A 23,913-nucleotide genomic window follows, 5' to 3' on the forward strand; every position below is an offset into this window, starting at 1 on the left:
CAAATATAAACACCGACAGGCGTCATAATTGAAACATTTTTATTCTGATCACGATCTCAATATTGATATTGGACGAAACATCCCTAGTATTACTACTACTGTGTATTCGCGTAGCACATACATATCATGCCTAGCCACAAGGTATACGCAGTAGACATTTTGCGGTTGCGCTCACTCCTTTAAACGGATTTGCCAAATCGGATATATCCACACTTAGCCATCGAGAGCGAGGGAATATATATAACCCTTAAGAGGTGTACAACTTGAAATGTCTATTTATATAGGTAGGTGTATTTATGTTCATAGTAGGCTATGCCGTGAGTGGAGTATGTATGTGTATATGTACGTACATATCTATATATACTATATGTATAGCTAAACCATTATGTACAGATACCTGAAACGTCCGCACATAAGAAGATTATTGAATTCGGATGTGGCGCTTTTGTCTGAATAAAACATTTTTTATCAAAGAAAAAGTTTTAGTTGCGCTTTTTAGATTCAATTCCAATCAAGCATAAAGTTTGCGGTATATAAAAAGTACTTTTATAAACCCTTGGAAATAAAGTATCATACTTTTTTAAAATATATTATTCCTATGAAAGGTAAAAAAAATATAATATTATGGGCGTTGAAAATATAAGAGATATTTTTTTCTCTAGATTCGCTCGGCATAAAATAAGTCTTATTTTTTAATCGATTAAAATTAATTCTATTTAACCTGTTATTACACATTTATTTCAATACTTGGTTATATACAATATTCATCATGTCATTTCTCTTCCCGTTATCAGCAGATTGCTGTTCAACTCAATTTTCAACCTAAAAGTTGAAAGTAGCATAGTTGCCATGTGCAAATGACACGTCGCTACTATTTACTGTTTGGAGGAAGTTCTTTTGATAGATATTGAAATCAATAGCTGTTGAAAAAACAACCTTTCTTGCTATTATGTGTATAATTTTACAATCAGCGATTCTGTAGAAAACAGACCAAAACTATTTTTGCACGTTTGCTTTTATTTCTTAAACTCATATTATTTCCATAAAAAAACATATATTTTTCGATGAATTTATAATGCATAGTTTAAATGTATCATTTTAATAGTTTCATATTACCTCTAGCAAAAATTCAAACCAAACAAAATAATTGGTTTTTCCGAGCTATTAATCATAATACTTTTTAATCCTAATAATAAATAGGATGCCTCGTTTTTTTTTGCTTTATAGTTTTTATTTTTTTGTTTTTTTTTTATTTATAGCAGTATCAGAATTATTATTCTTTTTTTTCTTGTAATTAGTCAAATAATAATTTAATTCGTTAAAATTATTTTAAATACATTTGTAATAAAGAATTTAAGATTAAGCGTTTCGCGCTCTTTATTTATATGCCAGTGTTTTATAAAATGCAAAGAAATTACGGTAATAAAAATAGCATATATTATATTAATTGTTTTTAATGCAAATTGCTCTTAACGATCCGCTTTCTCTTTAGTTTAATCACTGACCAAAATAAAAACGTCACACGATATTGATGCGGTATAACATTTTAACAATATCAACAATAAACACACACCTATGTACCTATCATCCTAATAATACGTTTACGCAGAAGTTATGGTTTGTTCGTGTACTCCTCAAAGAGGACCCCATTATATCGGACCCGAGCCCGAGGGCTTGTACTGTCCCGAAACCGGATACTCTTTGATGGTTTGGCCTCATGGGGAATCTTGGTCGACCGACGTTTGAACAACACAATTTCGTCCAAATAATTAACAAACACTACGTGAATCCTAGACGAAACGTCAATCGCAAAGATGACGTAGGACAACCATTTTCTCGGCCGACCTTAGAAAGTTTTGTCGGGAAAATTATCCGCCGATTGAAAGTAAATGTTGTAAAAGCGAATTATAATAGTTTAAGTTCAATATAATAAGCTTAAATACAATAATCAACGATTTACTTTCATTAGATTTAGCAATTAAAAATCATTAAGTGTTGAATGATATGTGTAAATGTGTTATTTTATGATTAAATATTCACAAATAGTTCCGTGAATTAAAACAACATGTAAAGTATCAACAAGACTATAGATAGATATTTAACTTAAGCTTGAATATTATACTTTGCAATAAAAAAATAGATAGACCAGTAGTATACGTCGGTGTCTAATATTTAAATGACCTGAGCTCAAATCCTTTAAATAATTTTGATCGTAAATATTTTTATTTATTAAAACTGGTCTTATTTATGACCAACAAGTTTTTAAACACTATGTTCACCCATTAGAGTGCAAAAGTTTTTTGTTCTACACTACATAATCACTAAAAGTGAATGAGTTGCAATAAATGCTAACTAGACCAGTTCGAAGGACTTAGTGTTCTTTAGCCATATTTTCAAGTTGTCTACACTGAGGAGTTTACTGCCTTGATGTTGACGTGCTGTTGAAGCCTCGATTCATGTTTAGCACCAAAAGCTTTTATAGCGTTGGCAACGTCTTCGACACTTAGTTCATGATATATGTCTGTCCCGAACATACCACGGAGTTTTCACAATGTTTCGTAGCACTTTATTTAGAAACTTTTGAATCATTTTAACGTGGCACTGTTTGGCATATTTAAGATCATATATATAAAATCAGAATTAGTGATTTTTAAAAATATTATTTGCTTTTTAATCACACATTATATGTTTTTTCAAAGAAAAAAATGTGGTCGTAATATCCGATACACTAAATTAGCGGGTAAGTGTGATTACGCAAAATATGGTATTTAAATAAAAGTTTAAAAAAAAGTGTATTACATATTATTTTTATTGCTTTATTTTTAATGATTCACAATTTAGAAAAATAGGTGATACTGGTGTTAATCCACACTGGGCAATCACGTGTTAGTTAAGTTAGGTATGATTAATTTATTTTTTTGTAGTCAGCGCGCTCTTTCTATGGGGCGCAATGGCGGCAAGCCTTTTAGAGAAAAGTTCCAAAATATTTTTATTAAATTTAAGCGTAAAGTCCAGTTCATGTATTTAATGCATGTTTTTTATTTCATGTTTATTTTAAAAATACAGTGGCAAAGTTTGTCTACTTTTCGTAAACATGATTGCTTCTGTTTTATTTTGGTTGATTTTAATGTCCCACCTCTCAAAATATTCATTAAGGTTTTCAAAACACTTGTAATTCCTACGCGATTTGTTTTTGTACCGAGAGCATTAATTAAAATTACTGTATTGCCAGCGTATATAAATAAACACGTTTTTGTTTTATTAGTTTGGGGTTATTTGGGGTGTCGTTAGCATAGAATATAAAAATAGCCCGAGCAAACTTTCTCATATAATTTCACCTGGAATTTTACGCAGTATCGATTGTTCATTATTTAGTGAAACAGAATGTTTTTTACTTCTCAGGTATGAGCGTATTAAGCGTAGCTTGTAGTCGGGGATTTTGTATTTGTATGATTTATGATTCAAACTATTACGTCATACCGTGTCAAAGGCTTTGTCTATATCTAATATTAAATGCTGTATTTTTTCCCAAATAAAAATTAGCGCATATATGCTTTGTCAAACTATTAGGTTGATGTGTTGTTGAGTGATTTTCACGAAAACTGAACTCTCCGTTTATAATTGTATTCCCCAGAGGTTATATTTTTTTAAATATATAACTGAATGACTGTAGCTTAATGGAAATTTTTTAGTTAAGGTTGCTAATTGTGTTAACTTTGTTATAATGCAATAGCAAAATAAATAAAAATAGTATAAAAAAGTTACATTTGTAAAAACTTCATTCTTGCTAAAAGCTTAGAAAACTTTATGTTTAACTAAAGTTATATATTTGCTTATGTGTCATTAGTTTCATTTTAGCAAGATGAAACTAATGACACATACAAACATATTTTTACATAGCATAAACCAACCACATAAAGTCAGATAATAACTCAAGATTTTAATTCAACCGGCGCGAAGTTCCCCAACGTATCAAAGTTTCCCTCGCCAAGATTACCACTGTCGAGCGAGATTTGTTACTTTAGCAAAGTGCCAGACCGCAAACTATTTTCCGAAAGGTCACGTAGCTTCAGCAGCTTCTTCGCTACATCAACAGCTTTCCAGCGGGAGCATCCGCTCTCTTTCTCTTTCGCAGACTTGCTCAACTCCATTCCTGTTTTCGTGTTCCATCCAAGTTGACGAGGGTGCGTCCACGATAAATCATGCGCGCCGGGGCGCAGCCCCTTGTGCGCCTCCGTTCGCGCCCCGCTTATTAACGCGGCCGTAAATCGTTAACTTTATTATGTGACGGCAGAGCGACTGTCGCAGTGAGTGTGGCGTAGGTCAGATTTGACACACTGGCTGTTTGGAGGTCTCCAAATGACAAAAATACGTGTCACAGCTAAGACTCTTGGGGTTTTAAATGTTTATCTTGAATAAACAACGTGTCAAATTTTGATTGTTGGAAAACCGCTTTTATGTCAACTATGTAATTGTTCAAATATAATGTTTGATACCCAAGAGATTGTGTTCGATTCCAAGTATCAGAGCCGAATATCACATTACAAGATAGATTTTGGTCTCGATGTCGCTCGCACCGCATATAGACCTGCCGGCGGCTGTTTCGCCTAAAAAAATTCAATATATCGTTTTTGACACAATTAATTTTGCGCTTTGCAATAAAAATTACGTATTTAATTAATCGTGTTCCTATTTTTTTTAAACTCGTATGCTCATAATTATAAGTCTTAACTTCAACTTTATAAATTATTTAACTAGGTTTTTATTGATATAAATATTTAAAATACAAGATTTTATTCATGTTAAATTAACTGAATTTAGTTAATAATACAATGACGTAACTTACAATCAAATGACAGCGTTGTTATTCAGAACCAAAGAGAAAATCATTAACTAGATTTTCAGTGAGGTGTTGAAGGGATAGTTCTAAGGCGGCGGTGAACTGGTCGCCTCAAATAGCCGAAGTGATATTGAGTTAAACTCAAAAGTTTTCATTCCTCTTTGGACGAATGTTTTCCTCTGTCCTGGGCTAAAGCTCTTTTATTGTTAAATGCCATTATTCCAGCTCGTTCTTTAAAACTTCTAAATACCGTAATTAATAATAACGCGTCTTATTAATGTCAAACTTTGTAATATAATTTTGCTTTAATAGATTAGTATAGCTAAGACTCTGACATAGCAATAAATAGATATATTTACTAAGATGAAACTAAAATGACAAATAATTTATCGCTTTATCGCAACATAGATTATTACAAAAACTCATAATATAGACTTTGCTATTTATAGTATTGCGTTTTAAAGTTGTTTGAATATCTGTTTTCGAGTTACTTAAGTGGCCGCTCATTTTGGAGTACCGCAAAGAGCTAATCTAGATCCTCTGCTATTTTGCCTTCATCAACTACACATATGCACCAAATACGAACTCGAAATATTTATTATATGCTGATGACCTAAAAGTGTTTCGTATTCGGATTCACTTTATTTACAAAAATTCTGGAGTCGCTGTGAGGGTGATCTATTGGGAATTGACTACCTTTCAGCATCGTCAATTATCACATTATCACGTTTTTCAGATATTCTTTCTCGGCGGAATTCTCTTACGTTTAAGGCGGAGGTGTTTTAAGCAGAAATACTTCCGTCGATGACTTGGGAGTTACGTTCGAGCAAGGATAGAGATTTTGTATGCACATCGCTAAAGTTTTCGATGAGGCGTCAATATTGCTCGGCTTCGTTATGCGGAGCGCGTTTTACTTTATTAATTGATTAGCGATCTTAACGATTCGTTACTTTGAAGCGTTTTGGAAAATGGCTTTATTATATGAAAACCATGTGAAGCGAAGCATATTGTTAAAAAATATTCTAGATGCGTTGTGATTAATTCATTGTATTTTAGACGTAGTGTATACTCAATAAAGCATTTTTTAAAGTTACTAAGGGGCGGTGTCAACAACCCGTTAATGCTCAGTGACTTTCAGCTGTGAGCTTTAGAGTGCCCCAGAGTGTCGCGATCGCGTCCTTTACTCTTACCCATCACGGCCAGGACCTCAGCGCTTTAAAACGCTCCTATTGCACTTGGCATTCAGTTTCTCAAATAACACGCAAAACATTATTTTTTTATATTTTTATTTAATGGTATAAGTATTGTTTGTATAATGAATATCATGGCATACTTGGAAAATCTATGGTCATATTTGTAATAAAAAATAAATTAAATAAAAATGATTATTGCAAATTTATTATTTATAGCAAAATACAGAAATGGCGGTGTCGAATGCAATTATAAATATTGCAGCAGACAATTCGACCTAGTAGTAATAAAAGTAGTAGAATCCTTGCTGTGGTGATATTTTAGTCTCAAGTAGAGCTAATGTTGGTGTCTCTCTAAATTCGTTAGTGAGTCTCTCTCTCTCCCTATCTCTGCTTCATGACCTCTGACCTCAATTTTTTTAATGAGCTCCGGCCAATCCTTTGAATCTTGTCTAAAATTTTTAAACTAATTAATTTTTATATTTAACATTAATTATTTTTCTTTGCTTTTAAGTTAAATTTCAAACTAATTAAATATTCTATTTTGGATGCCAGTAAATTCAGGCTATTTTATGATATTTTAAACCTCAAAGACTTTTAACAAATTACATTATATGCAAAGAAACAACACTAGTTGAATACGTCACTTATGAATCGTATTTATCTGGGAGCTCAGACCCTCGGCGACGCTCTGTTGTCTGAGCAGAGCTGTTATTACCAAGGGATTCACAGGAATGCAGCGTAAAAGCGCTTAGATAAAGGCCATCTGTAATTTGCTCTAGCAGCCAACGGCCACTCTTTTGTAGTTGGCCGTCCTACCGAAAGGGATGAAAAAGTAATTTATTAAGCGGGCCATGATTATGAATACAAGAACGCAAGCAACCAATGATTACTTTCTTAGACACTCCCTCCAGACTTTTCATGACTTTATTGACATTCACACTTGAATATATACTTCGGAGTTCAAGGTATCAGAATTTAAAAATCTTTCTAACTTGGATCTACTAAATTTTTACTACTGCTTTTCTCTTCGCATCTTCTGATCGAACTTGCTTCAGAGACTCCTGAAACATTTAATAATTTTGTCTTAAACGAAAATAAGCCCCACTGACACAAAGACAATTGCACTGCACGAAGCTTATTAAAAGCTACGTTTTTATTTAGAATACTCTTGAATAAATTTTGCTCACGCATAATATAATATTTACGCATCTGTACCAGAAAATAAATAGAGCGTGCTTCAATTTTAGTTTTATAATAATATTAGCATCCAACAGATGTTACCTAAAGGCGTTCATGCAAAAGGTTAGTTTCGCATCTATATTTTAGCGACAAACTTATTGATATGCTAATACTCCCTTTGGACCTTAAAGAGATCTGGATATAGCTATACATTGCTTAATCGTGTTCTGATTAAAATTCATGTCATTTATGATTTTATGGATATAACCAATTAATGTTAATGAATATAAAATTCTAGCTATAAATATAATTATCTTATTATTACATTAATAAGCGCCTTAATCGAAACCTCACGCGCTTGTGTATTAAACATTCGGATAATTTATCGACCAAGCGGTCCCGACACGCTATTAAGATAAACATACACACATAGTGAATTTAACGTATATAATATAAGTGAATTAGGTGCGGATGCGGTCATAACGACCCTGCGACCCAGGGATGGTAACGACCCGCAATTCTCGGAGGTTGCAAAACTCTGTAGACAACATTAAGACACTTGTACACACATTAGCATTCCTGTCTGTGACACCGCTTGCAACTACAACACTGACTTCAGCGATGAAGGTCATATTATAAACTTGAAGATTTATAACCGCTTTATTAAGCGAGAGGGGCGTAAAGGTGCCTAGAAGGACTGTGCCCTATGAGCATATGATTTATAGTGCGAACGCACCCTTACGAAATTGGATGCAGTGTAAAAATAAAAAATGAACTTTCATATTATGTGAGAGAATCCCTTCAATTTGTCTATGATTTATATATTCAATTAAGAACTGTAGGGTGGGTAAATATAGACTCTAAAGACATGAATGGTTTTTGCGAGATGTGTATACTTTTCACGTTTAGCATATATTGAGCGACTCTAAAAATAGTATGTAAAAACATTTAACTGTTATATTGTATTAGTTTGCATACATAACGAAATGCTCCCTTTTAAATGTCTTACAATTTACTAACTCTTCCAGCATTGACCTAAAATAGTTCTAAGGTTATCTTATTACTGGCGTCAGATATAACGCTAGATTACGACAATATTTGATCTGATTTCATAGGGCGTATTATTAGCTTATTATTATAATATTAAATAGGTATTCGGGTGTCAAATCCGACACTCTAATAACCGCACCGAGATCATGTTATTTACGCTTCTCCGCACAAACTGAATTAGTATACTATTGTGTGTAGTAAATAATTATAAAAGAAAATAAAATAAAAATTATATTAATAAGTCCAAATCACTGCAAGTAAACTCGTCGCTCTGAATCGTTATTGGTGTACATTCTTCCGCTCAGAACTTCTCTGTGTTTCGTAGTGATTACGAGTGCCTAATATTCCGAAGTCCGTGATTAAAGTAAACGGAACAGACAGAATTTTGCAAAAGCGGTACATGGCAACACAAATGAGCTTCGCTGCCGCCCTGGCAACCCTAATAAAGTGTATAATGCACGTGAACCGGATAAACCAGCAGTACCTTTCTGCGATACATTTAGCAAATATATTTAGCATACATATCTAGACAATATATTTTATATTAAAGAATATGTTTTGTGATTCTAGTAATACAAGTTTAATTACTTAGTGGGGAAAAAGTACATATAAGGTTTTTTATTTATATAAATCAGATATTTAGGTTAATTAAAAAGTTGATCAAGCTCATTAGAAACTATATAAGTAATTATCTAGTCTAGTAATATTTCTTGTCGTTTGTGTTCTATGAAATTTACACAAGTTGTATTTAGTGGTTAAATTCTATTAATAGGTTTAAGGGGTATTTGCTTTTATTTATTTTAAGCTATGAAAAAAAAATTAGGGGGCTCATTGACTCTTCGGTGAATCTTATAAGATTGTTTATTAAGTTATAATTACAATTTTGACTATGGACGATTACGGCGTGACGTTTCTCGCGATGAAGGTGTACGTGGCGCAGGTAGTGATGGCCGTAGATGATGCTCAGGGTTCTTAAGTTGCGTGCAGCGAGTGTCAGGTGTGATCTTCTGGTCTGTCGGTAAGGGCGCGTGGCTGCTTCATCCGGATGGCTGCTGGTAGATCTTAACTCTCTGGTCGTCTGCGTCGCTGGCTCTGCTGTCTCGTGCCTCAGCCGTCTCGTATCTCGGACCGTCTGCCTTTTCCTCGTCGGAGTCCGGGCTTATATCCTTTAGGGGGATGCATGCTAGCTGGCCAATCGCTGCAGTGGCTTCTTAGAATTAGAGAAATCAGATGTGTATTTCCGAAAGCGAGTTTTTTGCTTAGCTCCAGATTTTCGAATGCTTTGGAAAGGGTTTGCATTGTGGTGATTGATTGCGTCCGTACCGTTTTGTCACAAAAGAGATTCTCTTAACAACCCGTGTTGTGTGGTCAAAAGAAATCCCTCTTGTGCCATGATGTTTGTCTCATTGTTAATGAATGAACGTTTGGTCACGGTCATTAAAAATGAGACAATCGCCCTTCTAAATGTGCCTATATGTGTGGTCGCCACAAAAAGTTCACAAAAAGACAAAGTATGAGAGTTGCTTAAAAATTTTATTATCAATATATGAAGCACTGTATTTTTATTTTCCTAGTGATTAGGAATCACCACATCAAATTTGCATCCGTCTTGAAACATTTGAAACATTTTTTAAGAATCTGTAATTTGTAACGCTGTTGCGATATGACAAGTGCATTTCTATTAGATAAACATTTTTTTTTAAATATACAAATCTTTATAGGTTACTTTTAAAAAACAATATGAGTAATTTTGTCACGACTTGTGTATCGTTCGAATATTTTTTACAATAACAACACAATTTTTAATTATATCAAGACATAGATAATTTAATTTAATTTAAACCATTTTGTATTGAATCGACATAAACATTTTCAAATATCTCATGTTTGACATGAGAAAGTAAAAATAAACTTTTCCTTATGATGTTTATGATACTTAACCGAAGCTTCGTAGCTTTATCTGACAGTGAGTTAACTTGATATCACCGTGTTCATAAAAACAGAAATTAGTGCTTTTTACCAGCTACACATATTCATCCCACTTTTATGTGGTAAATTTTATAAAATGCTACATGATAAAAAAAAATATTATTGATTTATAAGATCATATATTTACAATTATAGACTATTATTGGTGTGATAACCTTTGTAGATAAAATTCAATTGAAACAGATAAGCGACATTGAAAAAGCAATATTGTTAAAGCATTGCATGAATATATAAAATACTTTATTATAAATAATAAGCATGTTTATACTGTTTCATTCAAATTTATCTCTAAAAACACACGATTTGCATGTTATTCATTTATTTAAATATATACAGTAGAACCTCTCTTTATTCGCATCATCGTTTTACACTGTGTATGTATACGTACAGATTTCAAAAGTTTATAGATCAATGAATGTTCTCAAAATCTGCTCGTTTAAGTATGTATATAAAAAAATATTCTATACAAATGTATAAATTTAATCTTTGTATTTAAAAGTTATAAATTGGCTAATGTGATAAAATATCGAATATAAATATATTTAACTAACCGGTTATTTAAAATTTTATCGTTAACTGAAATTTATATTAAGAGTAAAAGTAAAAAATATTTTACTTGTGTTTTGAATAAATATAACCGACTAAGCCAATTTAAATTTAGATATTTAATATTGTTTTTAATTCTAATGAAATATTATTAATATTTCGTAAGAAATCAAAACATATTTATTAAAAAATATAGTAAATGTTTCCCACCGCAAAGGTGTTTCTTTTACACTCTGAAAACCCTGTAAATATTTTACCTCTACAGTTTACCCTAGATATGAAATATAAATCTACACTTCTATACCATATTCCTTGAGCCGTAAATATATTTCTAGTATATTTGTTGTCAAATTGAGAAACACGTAAGATTCCAACCGTTCAAGAATAATTTATATATTTAGTATATCTATGTTTAATACAACTGAAATTTTGTATTATTGTTTTAATTGCTTCATTAAACATATATAATAACCTTGCACGAAAGTTTAATTAAGGAAATTAAATTGTTATTTTATTATATGTATATATTTCCGCCTAATATATTTCTCATCATTTTTTAATTATATAATTTGCTTTTATTTTCATAATTATCTTTTATATGATTGATTACTTAGAAATATTTCTGAGAAAGCCAGTTCAAAGAGCCACTAGTAATTTAATCGTAATATGATAACGTAAATATATACTTGCAAAATGTAATTAAAGCATAAAGCATTTTATATGCAGGAGGTTTAATTTTATCAATAAAGGATCTCACAGGAAATCCACAAAAGGAACAAATTAGAATGCCGACTAATGATATTTGAAAAAAGTTAAAAGCTTTCCATTATTCGTACATACAAACTTTTTCTTCAGCACATCCGCGCTTTCATCTCACATAAAAGTTTAAAAATTCACCATCGAAGCGTTCCACAGCCTTAACTACGAGTTCAAGTCTTTACTGCACATTGTTTTTTATTATTTTTATTTTTTTATGAAAGCCGTGCTTACTTTGAGCCATTTGTAATTGAACAGAACTGTTTTATTATTCCTTAATGTTGGATTTACTTAAAATAATATTTTTTTTTATATTTATTAAACATATATATATTTATAATCTTATAGTGAATGAAATGTAATAAATTGTTTTATTCATCGGAACGCTATCGAAAAGTGTGATTAAATTCTGAGGTCACCTAATTCAACATTTCCGTGAAAGGTCCTCATAAAAAATGTCGATTTCATCATTATTTACGCTATCGGCACGATCAAATTATCAAGTTGCGAAAATATCCATTTTCGACGACCGTATCGTGATTTTTCGCCATGTCCGTCGTTCGGCGCGGAAATTGTCGGACCCCCGTGGAAAACGAGGAAATTGCCGGCTTTGGTGAGGTCAAATCGTAGATAGTATTTTTTTTTTGTAAAATTATGCGCAAAGTCAATTTCAGCGGCATGTTTGTATAGCAGGGCCGACCATTACCTGATAATAAAAAAAAGTATTTTTATCCACAAGGTTATCTTGGTGTAAATCTCATGAATTTTGAGTGGCATTTTCTTTTAAAGTACAGCATGTTAGGAAAGAAAGCATCCAACATAATTAAAAATACAGTATCCCTTATATATTTTAAATATTAATAATATTATTATAAAATCACAACAGACGCTACATATACACGCGATTTACATATACGAGTATGTATTGTAACAACATCAGATTAAAACTATTGTCATTTTTAAACATATTTTACAAAATAAAAATCAAAACTTTGCAATTAATCTCACACATATATATCGTAAAGCCATAATTTAATGGCTAAATAGATTTTATATTTTTGTAATAAATATTATTTGTCAATATTTTGAGCATGCATATACAAATATATAGCTTTAAATATACAATATAATTAGTTTCAAAGGATATGTACAATAAAAATGGTCTCAAATGCTTACTTTTAAGAAAATAAATCTTAAAAAAATTATTTCAATACACGTATAATATGAAAAAATCATAAGTTCATACATCTAAGTAGACTATTTATTAAAATATGTAGTTTGTTTTAAAATGTATCTACTGTTTTCCTTTCTCTATCATAAAATTTATAGCATTCACTGCTTTTGCTTATTTCTCAAATTGTTTTTAATCTTATTTTAATGTAAGAAATAATATTAAATCAATATTACTTTGATGTTTGCTGTTCTTCTAAAATCAGTTTTAATTTATCTGATTCTCATGTTTCATTAAATTTCATCGCTCATTTTTGTTAAAAAAAAACAAAATTCTCTTCCGCTAGGTTAAGGCTCAGTTTTTTTTAACATTTCGACTAGTTTGCTAATAACATCTTGCATTTTTTAGAAACGGTTCAGATCCAGCGATCGGTAACCAATTATAGAAGCACAGTAGTTTAATACGCTAGGTAGAACATATTGTCTATTGCATCTTTTCCAAACAAAGAGTATTTTTACAGTTGTATTTATAATTGATAAATGTCTCGGATCAGATGTGCTATTAAAGATATTCCACGAAATAATCACGATTATTAATGCAATTGTTTGGTAACAAGATATGAATATACTGTGTGTGTCTTAACTTTCGAGATCGTTAGAATGATCTTAAAATATATAAAAAAAATGGTTTGCATACTATCTTCGAGCAATTTATTCTATGCGTTATTCAAGGTCAATATTTAAACTTCATACTGATACTGACATATGTCATACTGACGTTTTGTCCATCAATATTTCTAATAGTTATTGATAGACAAAACACTTTTCACCTCTTACATAAAAATATAATAAGACTTGAAAACTTTATTTGGTCATTCCTACTCTTTAATTATATTTTTATATAGCAGGTAGTAATGTTTTATAAATTGTCAATACAGTTTTTTAGTTTTTTCTGTGACATGATTCAATTTTGTATGTGTTTTTAGTGTTTTTATAAATACTACAAATTTTTTTTTAATATAGTAGGAATATGTATGATCTGTATGATCGATCTATGTTTTTACTCTTCTTTGTTATCTTAGATTTGCCACCGTGTAAGTTTTTTTGCAAATAATTTTATGTAAAAATATGCTTGACGAAACAATGCGCAACAAAATTGAAAAAAAATAGCTTCACTAAACATTCATTCAAAACAAGGTGTCGAAAATAAGTTTCTGACTAAAGTGTCTAATGGAAGTGATTTGAAAAGCATTATATACCCTTGAGTCCTTTACTAATGTCGATGTTTTTGAGCGGAATCAGACTCTTTGATATTATATAATACATACCTTATTTAACTGCTTAACTGCGTAATGCTATATTAAAAATTAGTTATATTAGCAACATAGTCGTTCTGGTATTAATGATGTTACGTTTTGTACCTGTTTAGTTAAGATATGCATGAAACCTAGCTTTTGCTTATGTAAGGATATATTATTTTTTTACAGCTTAATTATATGTTTAGATTTATTTACATACCCAACATTAAATTTAAAAAAAATACACTCCTTAATCGAATATATTTTAAGAAAAGTTGGAATTCAGAATTTAGAAACACATTATTGATATCATTATAAAACAGAAAAATATTAATAAACCAACCTTGAGAAATTACTGATGTAGCAATATTTTCAGACGACTTATGCTACCCATATTGAACATACATATTAAAGACGATTTCAAAAGTATTTTTTAAACCTAAAAAAAATAAAAATTAAAGCATGACAAACTTTTTGAAAAGCCTTTTCAAAATAAATGTAGATGACATCTACTTGATTGCTTATATTGATATTTTTTATACTTTGCAGCTTTGACAACTTTACAAAATTACATACTTTTATATTAAAGTTAGGCTTGTAAATAAGATTCAAGACACGTTTCAACAAATATATTGTATTTGAAAAAACGATCTAAAAGAATCGCGGAAATATTGGAATGGAAAATAATACCAGAGTAAATTTTGCAATTGTGCATCTTATACATATTCTTAAATGCAAACTAAGCAAGAAAACTGCATTTGATTTATTACGCAACTGCTGCAGTGCATAATGGATTACAGTCAAATGCGAGGATATCATGTAAATTTATTCGCTAACTTTCCCAGAAGTAGCAAATTACAAAACGTATTATATTATTCAAAATTTAATATAGGTGATCTATATTTTCACGTACACATTTGGGTTTTGTCGTATCGTAATAATTTTCATTAAACCGTTTCGAGTTATATATTTTGATTAAAGATTTTAGCATTCACGTGGAAAATAAGCATCTAATATACAATAGATCGATGAGTGATCTTTTAGTTGTGAGCTTTTGTGTAAACAAAAGCTATCTCCCCTGATTGTTTTGTAAGCATCTTGTTGTTGCTTTGTGCACGCTTATATTTAATATAAAGCCGGTGGATATATATTATCTTTAAGAAGATGGTCCTTTATACAGGGATGGCGCATCTGATCCGGATTTAAATCTAGGTCGAAACTAATCTAGTATTCACTCTTTATAAATAGTAAAGTCTTTTATACTGCATATTTTGATCAAATAACTCTTGAGCTGTTAATTATAAAACGTGTGAGATAAAATTTTTGATTTTTAGTTAATCAAAAGTTTTATGTGGGTGTGACCTTATTGTATTAAGTGGGTATATGAAGTGTGATTATTAGGTTGAAACATGTCATTTATAGGTCATTAAATGTGATATACGAGGGTTGTAAAATTCATAATTATCTTACACATTTTTATGATGTTCGCCTGCGAAATTTAGTAAAGTTCAGTGCCTTAACATTTATATATATATAAACATACATTTTCAATAACATATTATTTACACATGTTTGCGGAAAAGATTCTCTCTTCAACCGTCATATTTTTGCAATACTATTGGCTTCGGTAAATCGAGACATTGGGAAAAGTCGTCAACAATATAGCAACTCTCAACTATGTGAAATGTATTCACAGAAACCAAATTCCAGTTTAGTACACATGTTAGCTCCGCATTGGCTTATCGCATTCCACAAGGAGAGCTTTTGAAATGCGATAAACTTTCACGTTTCGCCAATGGCAATTCGACACACACCTTTAACTTGACTGTTGGTTTGCAATAGCTTACTAATGAAATTCTCTAGCTATTACGACTTAGTATAATACACCACTAATACTGTTATATCTTTGTAGTTCATAAGCAAATTGGCTTAAATTCTAGACAAAGAAACTATTAATATAGTTTTATTGATCAATCGTGTATTACATAATTGCTTTGATAAATAGCTTTAATTAACTAAAACACTTGACCAAAATTAAGCATATTTTTATTTAAATATAACAAAAAAGCTCTATTAGATTTAGTTTAGGTAACAGTAGGTTATTGAATCAGACGTATTTATTTGCATAAATCGTATTTAGAAATATTAAACAATAAAATAGTAAATTTAATAATTAAGGTTCAGGTGAAATTATGTTAGAATTCCTGCACTAGTAAACGGTGCAGCTGATTTGACCCCTTAAATATTTTAAGCGGATTCTAGTTTTTAATCACTTTGCTATTTTAACATATTTTGAACAGCAAGATGTAAATAACTAATTAATTTACTAATTTTTAATATATTTATTTACCTACATAGTATTAAGAAAATAAGTATTTAATATTCAAATTTGTTACATAATTAAAAAATAACATTCACTGAAATAAATTATAAATTAATTAATCAGTAATGTAATATTGTAATACTATTTTAAAATTAGCTATAAAATATATTTTAATAGATAATTGACTTATGAAAAATTATATTATATTATAATGAGTTAGTATTATTAATTATGTTGAGAAAATAAATACAGCTTGTGTATTACAAACGTTTAAAATTAAATTAGGTCGTGAAATATAATGTCTTGCCGAATGGCAACCAAGTCGAGTTTTACTGTGTGTATATTTCACGGGATAAGACCTAGATTTGTCTTTAAAAGTTAATCGCTGAAGCGCGAAAAAGCTTTTTCGTGTCCCCTAACGAGCCACGAAGAACGGAATTGTACCAAAAGTGACTGCACGCAAGTATACCTGTCTCTAATTTCGATACGAATACTCGCTAATTGCAGGCAATTACGACAGTCATTGTAATAACGTTAAAATTCTCCGCTCTCTGGATCAAATAATTAAAATCTTAAATACAACATCCTGTAGCTAGGTTTTGACAATTTTAAACCTCTAAAGTACACCCTGGGCAGCTTCCAGTAAAATAAAATTAAGAGAGTAAAAAATAATTGCATTCTATTTATTTTTAGTTACAGATTAAATTTATTTATTGTATTCAAAAGTTTATCTTAAACGACTATGTAATATATCAATTGTTTAATAAAGCAAGTTTTCCATGACACTTTTATAAAGAAGCAACAGACCCTAAATAATATGAATTTGTAGGCAAATCCAACGAACGAAAAAGGTAGGAAGGCTTTACGAAAGAAAGGAAATATTTAAATTCTCATCCGAAGATGTGGAATTCATCTGATTGAGGTTCGGTTCAGTTAAACTAGAAAAATATTTAACCAATTGATGATTTTGCATTTCACTAAAGTTTACAACTCGATTTCTACCAATGTAAAAGGGAAAGTGAAATTACTTCAGGTAGATATTTCATTCACGTACGCACCTCATTCGATTATTCGTTGATGAGCACTCAAGGCACAAATTCGTTGTATGGACTTTAAGATCGTGTTTTCTAAACAAGATGGACCTGCTTATTAGCTTTTAAAAGCACTGCGATTTAATTTGGTTTATACGAAAAAGAAATTTATTTTCATTTCTAATAATTTTAATTGAAAAAAAATTGAAGGGTCGCTATTTAATTTAATGATTAAGCTGTTGCATAAAACATGATAAAAACTGTACTACCGAGTTGGTTATATAACGAAAACTATTACTTATTTCATAATTGAATTGTTCATGAGGTAGTTACGTAGAAAATGTAGGCAACACACAAACGCACGCTTTAACCTGATAACTTCAAACGACACTTTGCGAGTTTTAATTAAAATTTATAAATACGAATTTCTACCCTTTCTGTTAATAAACAAAATTAATTACATAACTACTTAAATAATACATATATCAGCTGGGTCAATAAATTCGTGCTTAGTAACATAATAAAACATTACTACAAAAAATTAAGAGGTATCTAATGCATTGTCTTACACTGTACAACAATTTTATAAATAATTCACATTTCATAATAATTTACAAGCTTAAAACTATAGTTCATCCAGAAAAAAAAACAATATTTAAAAGCAGTCAGTTGACTGACAAAAGCGGAACCATCAGGATTTAAGCTCCCACAGGACCATTAAATAAATTTCGCGCGACATTCCCTACAATAAAACACCATCCGTTTGGCAGATGTAGAGGAGTTCCATTTTTTAAAACCTACGCTAGACCAATCAGTGCCCATACAACCATTCACGTGCAACGAATGTAAAAGGGGTAAAAAAATGACGGTTGAAAATCAAAATAGCCCGATTCCACGGTTGAGTGCTCTAAATACTACCATAGATTTTTACTTTTAATATTAACTACCCAGAGGTATCTTAAGTAATGGTTTATATATTATAATGACTCACAAACTATAATTTATAATGTGTATCAAAAATAAATGGAAAGAATTCCAGTGAATTTAATAACTTAGCAATTTTTTAAACAATGCCATTTATAACATTTTTCGGTACAACAAAAGGGTGTGACTTTGCAGTTGAACAGTTTATTATATTAACATATATAAATTACTTCCTTTATAAAGACATATACAGATAAATACTGCTGTCTAGCTGTGAAGTTAAATTAGTAGGTCTTAAGGGTATGAGTTTTTATTGGCGTGTTGTATTTTTTAACGTCAACATAACAAGCGTTTCAATACGAACTTGTTTGAGCTATTTCATGTTAAGAACTAAAATATAAAATTGGTAAATTCTCTCGTAGCCACCATTGTCTAAAGACTTAATTATTTTTTCGCTATCGTCCCAAATGTCTGTAGATGTCAAGGGGCGGCCATTTAATCGCTAATCTTTTGTTCTAGATCCAATAACAGCCAATCGCCGCCATCGACCAAATCCGAGGGGGAACTTTTTCTCGAGCATTTGTTCGACGAGGTGTAATTTGAAAGTGAGTGAAATTTTTCTTATCCAAACTCTTACAACCCCCTTTTCCATATAAACTCGTCCGTCTTATCTCGAGGCTTCTGGGGGATTGTTTTCAATGTCCATCAATCAAACGCGCATTTTCTCATTTCTGACCGATAGAAGTAAAGCCTTTCAAAGCTTGGCTTTTGAGAAGCCCTAATATTTTGTAGTTCTGTTTATAATTATAAACAACATTATTTTAATAAAGTGAAAAAGTGTGATTTTACATATTAATAATAAATCAAGAAAGTAATATATATGGTTTAAGTGCCGCGATTGAAGCAAGCCCCTTACCTAAATATATTAAGATTTAGATAATTTGCTTTTGTATAAAATTAAAGTAATACATGTACTTTATAATGAAACACAAAAAAAAATAACATGTTCTTGAACATTGAGACGAAACTCATTTTACCCTAATTAGTATTGAAATAATATACTTAATAAAACACAACGTTAAACAAATTATCAAAAGACGCGTAAGCACACATTTGCCATAGCCGGCTTTAGTTGGATTAACTTAATGAATTTTTAATGTTTCTAAACAATTGCGAAAATTTTAATTAGCCGTAATGTTTAATAACACTCGTTTGGGCCGTTGTAATTTCAACAAACGTAATTCGCCCAATTTCGAAGCGTAGTTGAGTGCAAAAGAATTAATTAACGACTCTGTTTATTTAGACGTGTAATATAATACGTAACTTGAAACGATCTATGCCATTTATACAAAAATAAAACAGCAGTGTCTTATAATATTTTACCTTGAAACAATATAAAATCTAAATGAGTAATATAACTAAATTTATTAATTGTTCATATTTTTTATGTAGAGCTAACCATTAAAACTTGTAATGTATGCTGGTGTTATCTTTCAACTTCAACCTTCATCAATCAATATGTCTAACATTGTAATTTATCACAATGGTATCGGTAACAAATCTGAGTTTCGAATGCAGCAAATCTTAAATGTGTCTTTTGATTAAAAGAACATTTAACTTTTGTAAAAATTCTAATTAGTGCTTAACCGCATAATGTATTTTTTTAAGATGTGCTATATATTACTTTGAACTACTCATATTTGATTATTTAATTAAAATAATAATGTACATCGGCAACGTATATTTTATAAATAGAACGATTTTTTTCTTGTAAAGCTTGTTAAATGTAGATCTTAGAACCTCTTAGGAATAAGTTTAATAAATATACTATTAAAGGCTAAGTATATACCCAGTTATTAAGCGCTCTCTCTTCTATGCAATTTACTTGTTAAAGTTGAAGGCAAGATTTTTATTTGTAAATACATATACTATATAATGGTCTCTTAACTTAAGAACTAGAGTTTTTGTACTTGAATTATAATTTATTTTAAGAAATTATGTATATCAGTAGTAGTATATTATTAATAAAAGTAGGTGTATATTTTAAAATTATATATATTTTAAGATCATACTTGAATAAGTCATGTATGTGATTATTATTCTAGATGTCATACATTTATTAAATATTTTGTGTTCATTGTTGAATCTGCTATATAAGTCGAATTGAATCGTCTCCTGATGTTAATAAAATAAAATGGGTCACGTATTACCTCGGCTGAACGTATTACGTTAGTGCGATTTTTCTGTTCTCTTTGCAGATTCCGACATTTCCGGTTCAATTTTGAATATAGGGCGAATGCTTAACGATGTATGAAGAAGGCCTAGCCTCTCCTTGAAAATTTCTAAAATAAAATCAAAATCCGTGAGACGAATTTTCGTGTGTATAGGATCCCAAAGAAATTCCCCCAAAAAAGAGGCGAGTCCCTTTACGGTCAGTTCCGATGTCACATGGCGTCGTCCGGCGATCGGCGTATCCTTGAGTGCCTTTTTGTGACTATCAGGACCAATTTCGGAACCTCCCGGAGGTCGTTAGGGCGCCGTGAAGGGTTTCGCCCAGGATCTGTCGAGATTTAGCCGCATTGTAAATAATGAAAATTGTAAAGAACGTGGCAATAAAACTGGGATATATTGTCGTTCCGCTTAATCGCGGCCGCGGCCTATTCATTCTGCTTTTTTGCGTACGATAAATTAAGCGGTGTGCTTAAAAAGAGGTTAGACTAGTATTTATCAAATAATTTATTTTCTAATTGTATTCGCTTAAGAAATTGCTTTTAAAAACATATTTTTACTTACGATGGTTGTACGAACTGTAAAGATAATGTAAAGTCCAAATATTATTTTCAGTGTTGAACCACAGCGGGTTTTAAGGGCAAAAGGGTGTCACTTTGCAGTTAAAATTGACGCCAAAAAGCTAATTACAGTTTATTTAAAAAATATATTATTATATTAACATACATAGATAAATTTATATGCCACTATCAGACGGTAAAGTTTAAAGAGCAGGTCTTGGAAGTCAGAATTCTAGTCTTCACTGGAGTGTCGATTTGAATTATTGTCGTCTGTGATATGTCATAAAATGTTTTTGTCAAGATGCTGAACGATCAGCTAATGTGTCTTCTCGCAGTGATTAAGTGTCACATCTTTTAAAATGAGACTGTTTAAAATGAACATCTCTGAAACGAAAATTTTAGGAACAATAAGACCTGATAGGCTTTACTACGTCACTTAGCGAAAACTGCATTATTTCAAACCGAATGTAAAATCAATTTTCAATTGGTTAAATTTTTTTATATATCAATCTACATATATATTTTTTTTATTGTACTGCGTTTAAAAAGGTGTTTAGTTACAATTTTTTGTAGCTATAAACCAATAAAGTAATCTTATTTATTTTTTAAGTAGGCGAAACACTATCTTTAAAGCAATATATTTTTCTTGGTTTTGCAAGCATGTTTATGTTAAATGTTATTGCATAGTTTTTAATTAAATATGTTGATCATAAAATATTTTAAGCATAAAAAGATATAAACGACAGTGTAAATAATTAAAAAAATTAAAAACCAGCTTGTTTTAAATATTAATTTACTCTAATTTGAAAACACTATTATGAAATTTGAATGTATATGATAAATGTTAGGATTATTTAAACTGACAATTATATAACGGAAAGTTAAAAGCGATTTATTTTATTATGATTTATTAACAAAGCAAACGGGTCATGTAAGTCTAATTAAAAATATAAATCAAAAAACTTCTGATGCGCATTGTATACAAGTTCTTTTATTTTTATTTTTATACCAATATCCATAAATTAAATTTTCACTTTATTATTCTGTTTATTTTTTAAATTAACTTTCTGAGCGCCTACATAAATAAACTTTGCTTAACGATCATAATAAGCTTAACGTAAAACGGGTAATTTGCAGAAGTTTTTCATTATTAATGTAATTAAATTGACTTCGAATTGTTTTTTTAAAGGCTTTATATTGAAACCATCGATAATAATGATTTATAAAATATATATTTAATTTCATGTGTCATTATTTTATTTACACTGTAAAATAAAATTTCTGTTTGTTGTGATTTTGTTATTAAAAAAAATTGTAAAATCAATATATTTGTAACACTTTTTTTTTATATTACAATTTTAAATTTATACACTTAAAAAGATAATACATTACTTAGAAATATTTTAATAATATACATAAGTATATCCTATCGAACCAAACAATGGTTATTATCTATTGAAAATGTATTAAAAATAATGTTTTATTTCATTTTGGTTCAATATTTTTTAGCTATATATTTTTAATTGAATATATCATTAGATTTTTATTGAAGTAGATTATTTTTTATATATGTAACTCAAGTCGCTTCCAATTATCCGTACCACTAACAACGTCAATTATTCTTGGCCGTTTAATGGACGAAAGTGCACCGTCATTGTGGGTGGTAATAGGATGACGCTGGTCTTTTTTTCTCCGTGCGAATTCACACAGAAGAAAAATCTTTCGTTTCAGACCATCGACGAAGAATTCATTTGGCTCTCTCTTGGGTTGGCGTCAGATGTATCCAATTTCGTGTTAGTAAAAATACTCGAGGGAGGCACAAAGAGACTTAATGGAATTGATTGAGAAATGTATTTACGATCCAAACTGTCGGTCTTTTGTAACTCGCAAAGATCCAGCTCGCTATCTAATTCCTTTACTAAGATTTACTCTTATGTGAGAAACCTTAAAAATTTTTAATTTTCTCAACTTTGAATAGTATGATCGTAATAAGAAAAAGTATTTTGGAATAATTTGTATTCCCTTCCGTCGATGTGTATATATATTGAAGGATAAGAGATCTTATGCTGCTAATTTGAATAGTTTCTTGAATGTTCTACTTACTAAATTATATACATTTTTATATATTTAGCCAAATGAAGAGAATAAAAATAATAGTAAACTACATCAGAATTGTTTTCATATCTATTTGTAATTTTTTATTTAATATAAAAGCTTTTCTAGCTAGTTTCGCACGCGATTCTTTGCTCTTCAACTATTGACGAGATTTATCACGAGAGGAACATTTATTTTTCAAGTCAAAATAAAAATTGCTTTTGTGTTATTGTTATTTACGATAGTTAAATAAAATGAAATTTAATATTAAAAAGTCTTGAAACGTAAAGTTGAATCGCTAGAAATAAAATTATTCTCTACTTTTAACAATGTGAACTTATTCTCTACTTTTAACAATGTAAACTTATTTTCTACTTTTAACTTTAACGAATATTTTACTCTGAAATGTTTCAATATAAAAATAAATCTCTAGGTAGTAGATTACAAAATACTGACCTTGTTTGATAATTCTTCGATGGTGTGATGCCGTTAAATGTGCTTTAATTTTAGCTTGGGTGATTAATTCAATCCATAAGTTGTGTCGTCCTCTTCAAGGCTCATCCATATAATAAAAAAATACTAGATTTATTTTCAAAATATCTTAAGGATTATCTGACATCCAATATGTTGCTATAAATTTTATAAATATTTTTTGTAGCAGCTATTACATTTTTTTTTTATAAAATTCATAAAATATGCAGCATAGCAGATTTTTTTTTAAGAAAATTTAT

At 30.2% G+C, this 23,913-nt stretch overlaps 1 protein-coding gene across 7 annotated transcripts in view; it reads left to right on the plus strand.

The window, feature by feature from the left end:
* The window catches only part of Camta (Calmodulin-binding transcription activator), a 307,476-nt gene that overhangs the window by 259,228 nt on the left and 24,335 nt on the right, over positions 1 to 23,913 (plus strand). For all 7 annotated transcript variants that reach the window (XR_015808914.1, XR_015808915.1, XM_088181638.1 and 4 more), the window contains one exon: positions 18,819 to 18,904. Coding sequence is in view for 5 of the 7 variants with exons in the window: in XM_088181638.1 (XP_088037764.1) it covers positions 18,819 to 18,897 (79 nt within the window). In the remaining 2 variants the exon portion in view is untranslated. The remainder of the gene's footprint in view (positions 1 to 18,818; positions 18,905 to 23,913) is intronic.

Source organism: Plectrocnemia conspersa, unplaced genomic scaffold (genome assembly GCF_051122295.1).
Source record: "Plectrocnemia conspersa isolate PC_06_02 unplaced genomic scaffold, ASM5112229v1 ptg000002l, whole genome shotgun sequence".
NCBI lineage: Eukaryota > Metazoa > Arthropoda > Insecta > Trichoptera > Polycentropodidae > Plectrocnemia > Plectrocnemia conspersa.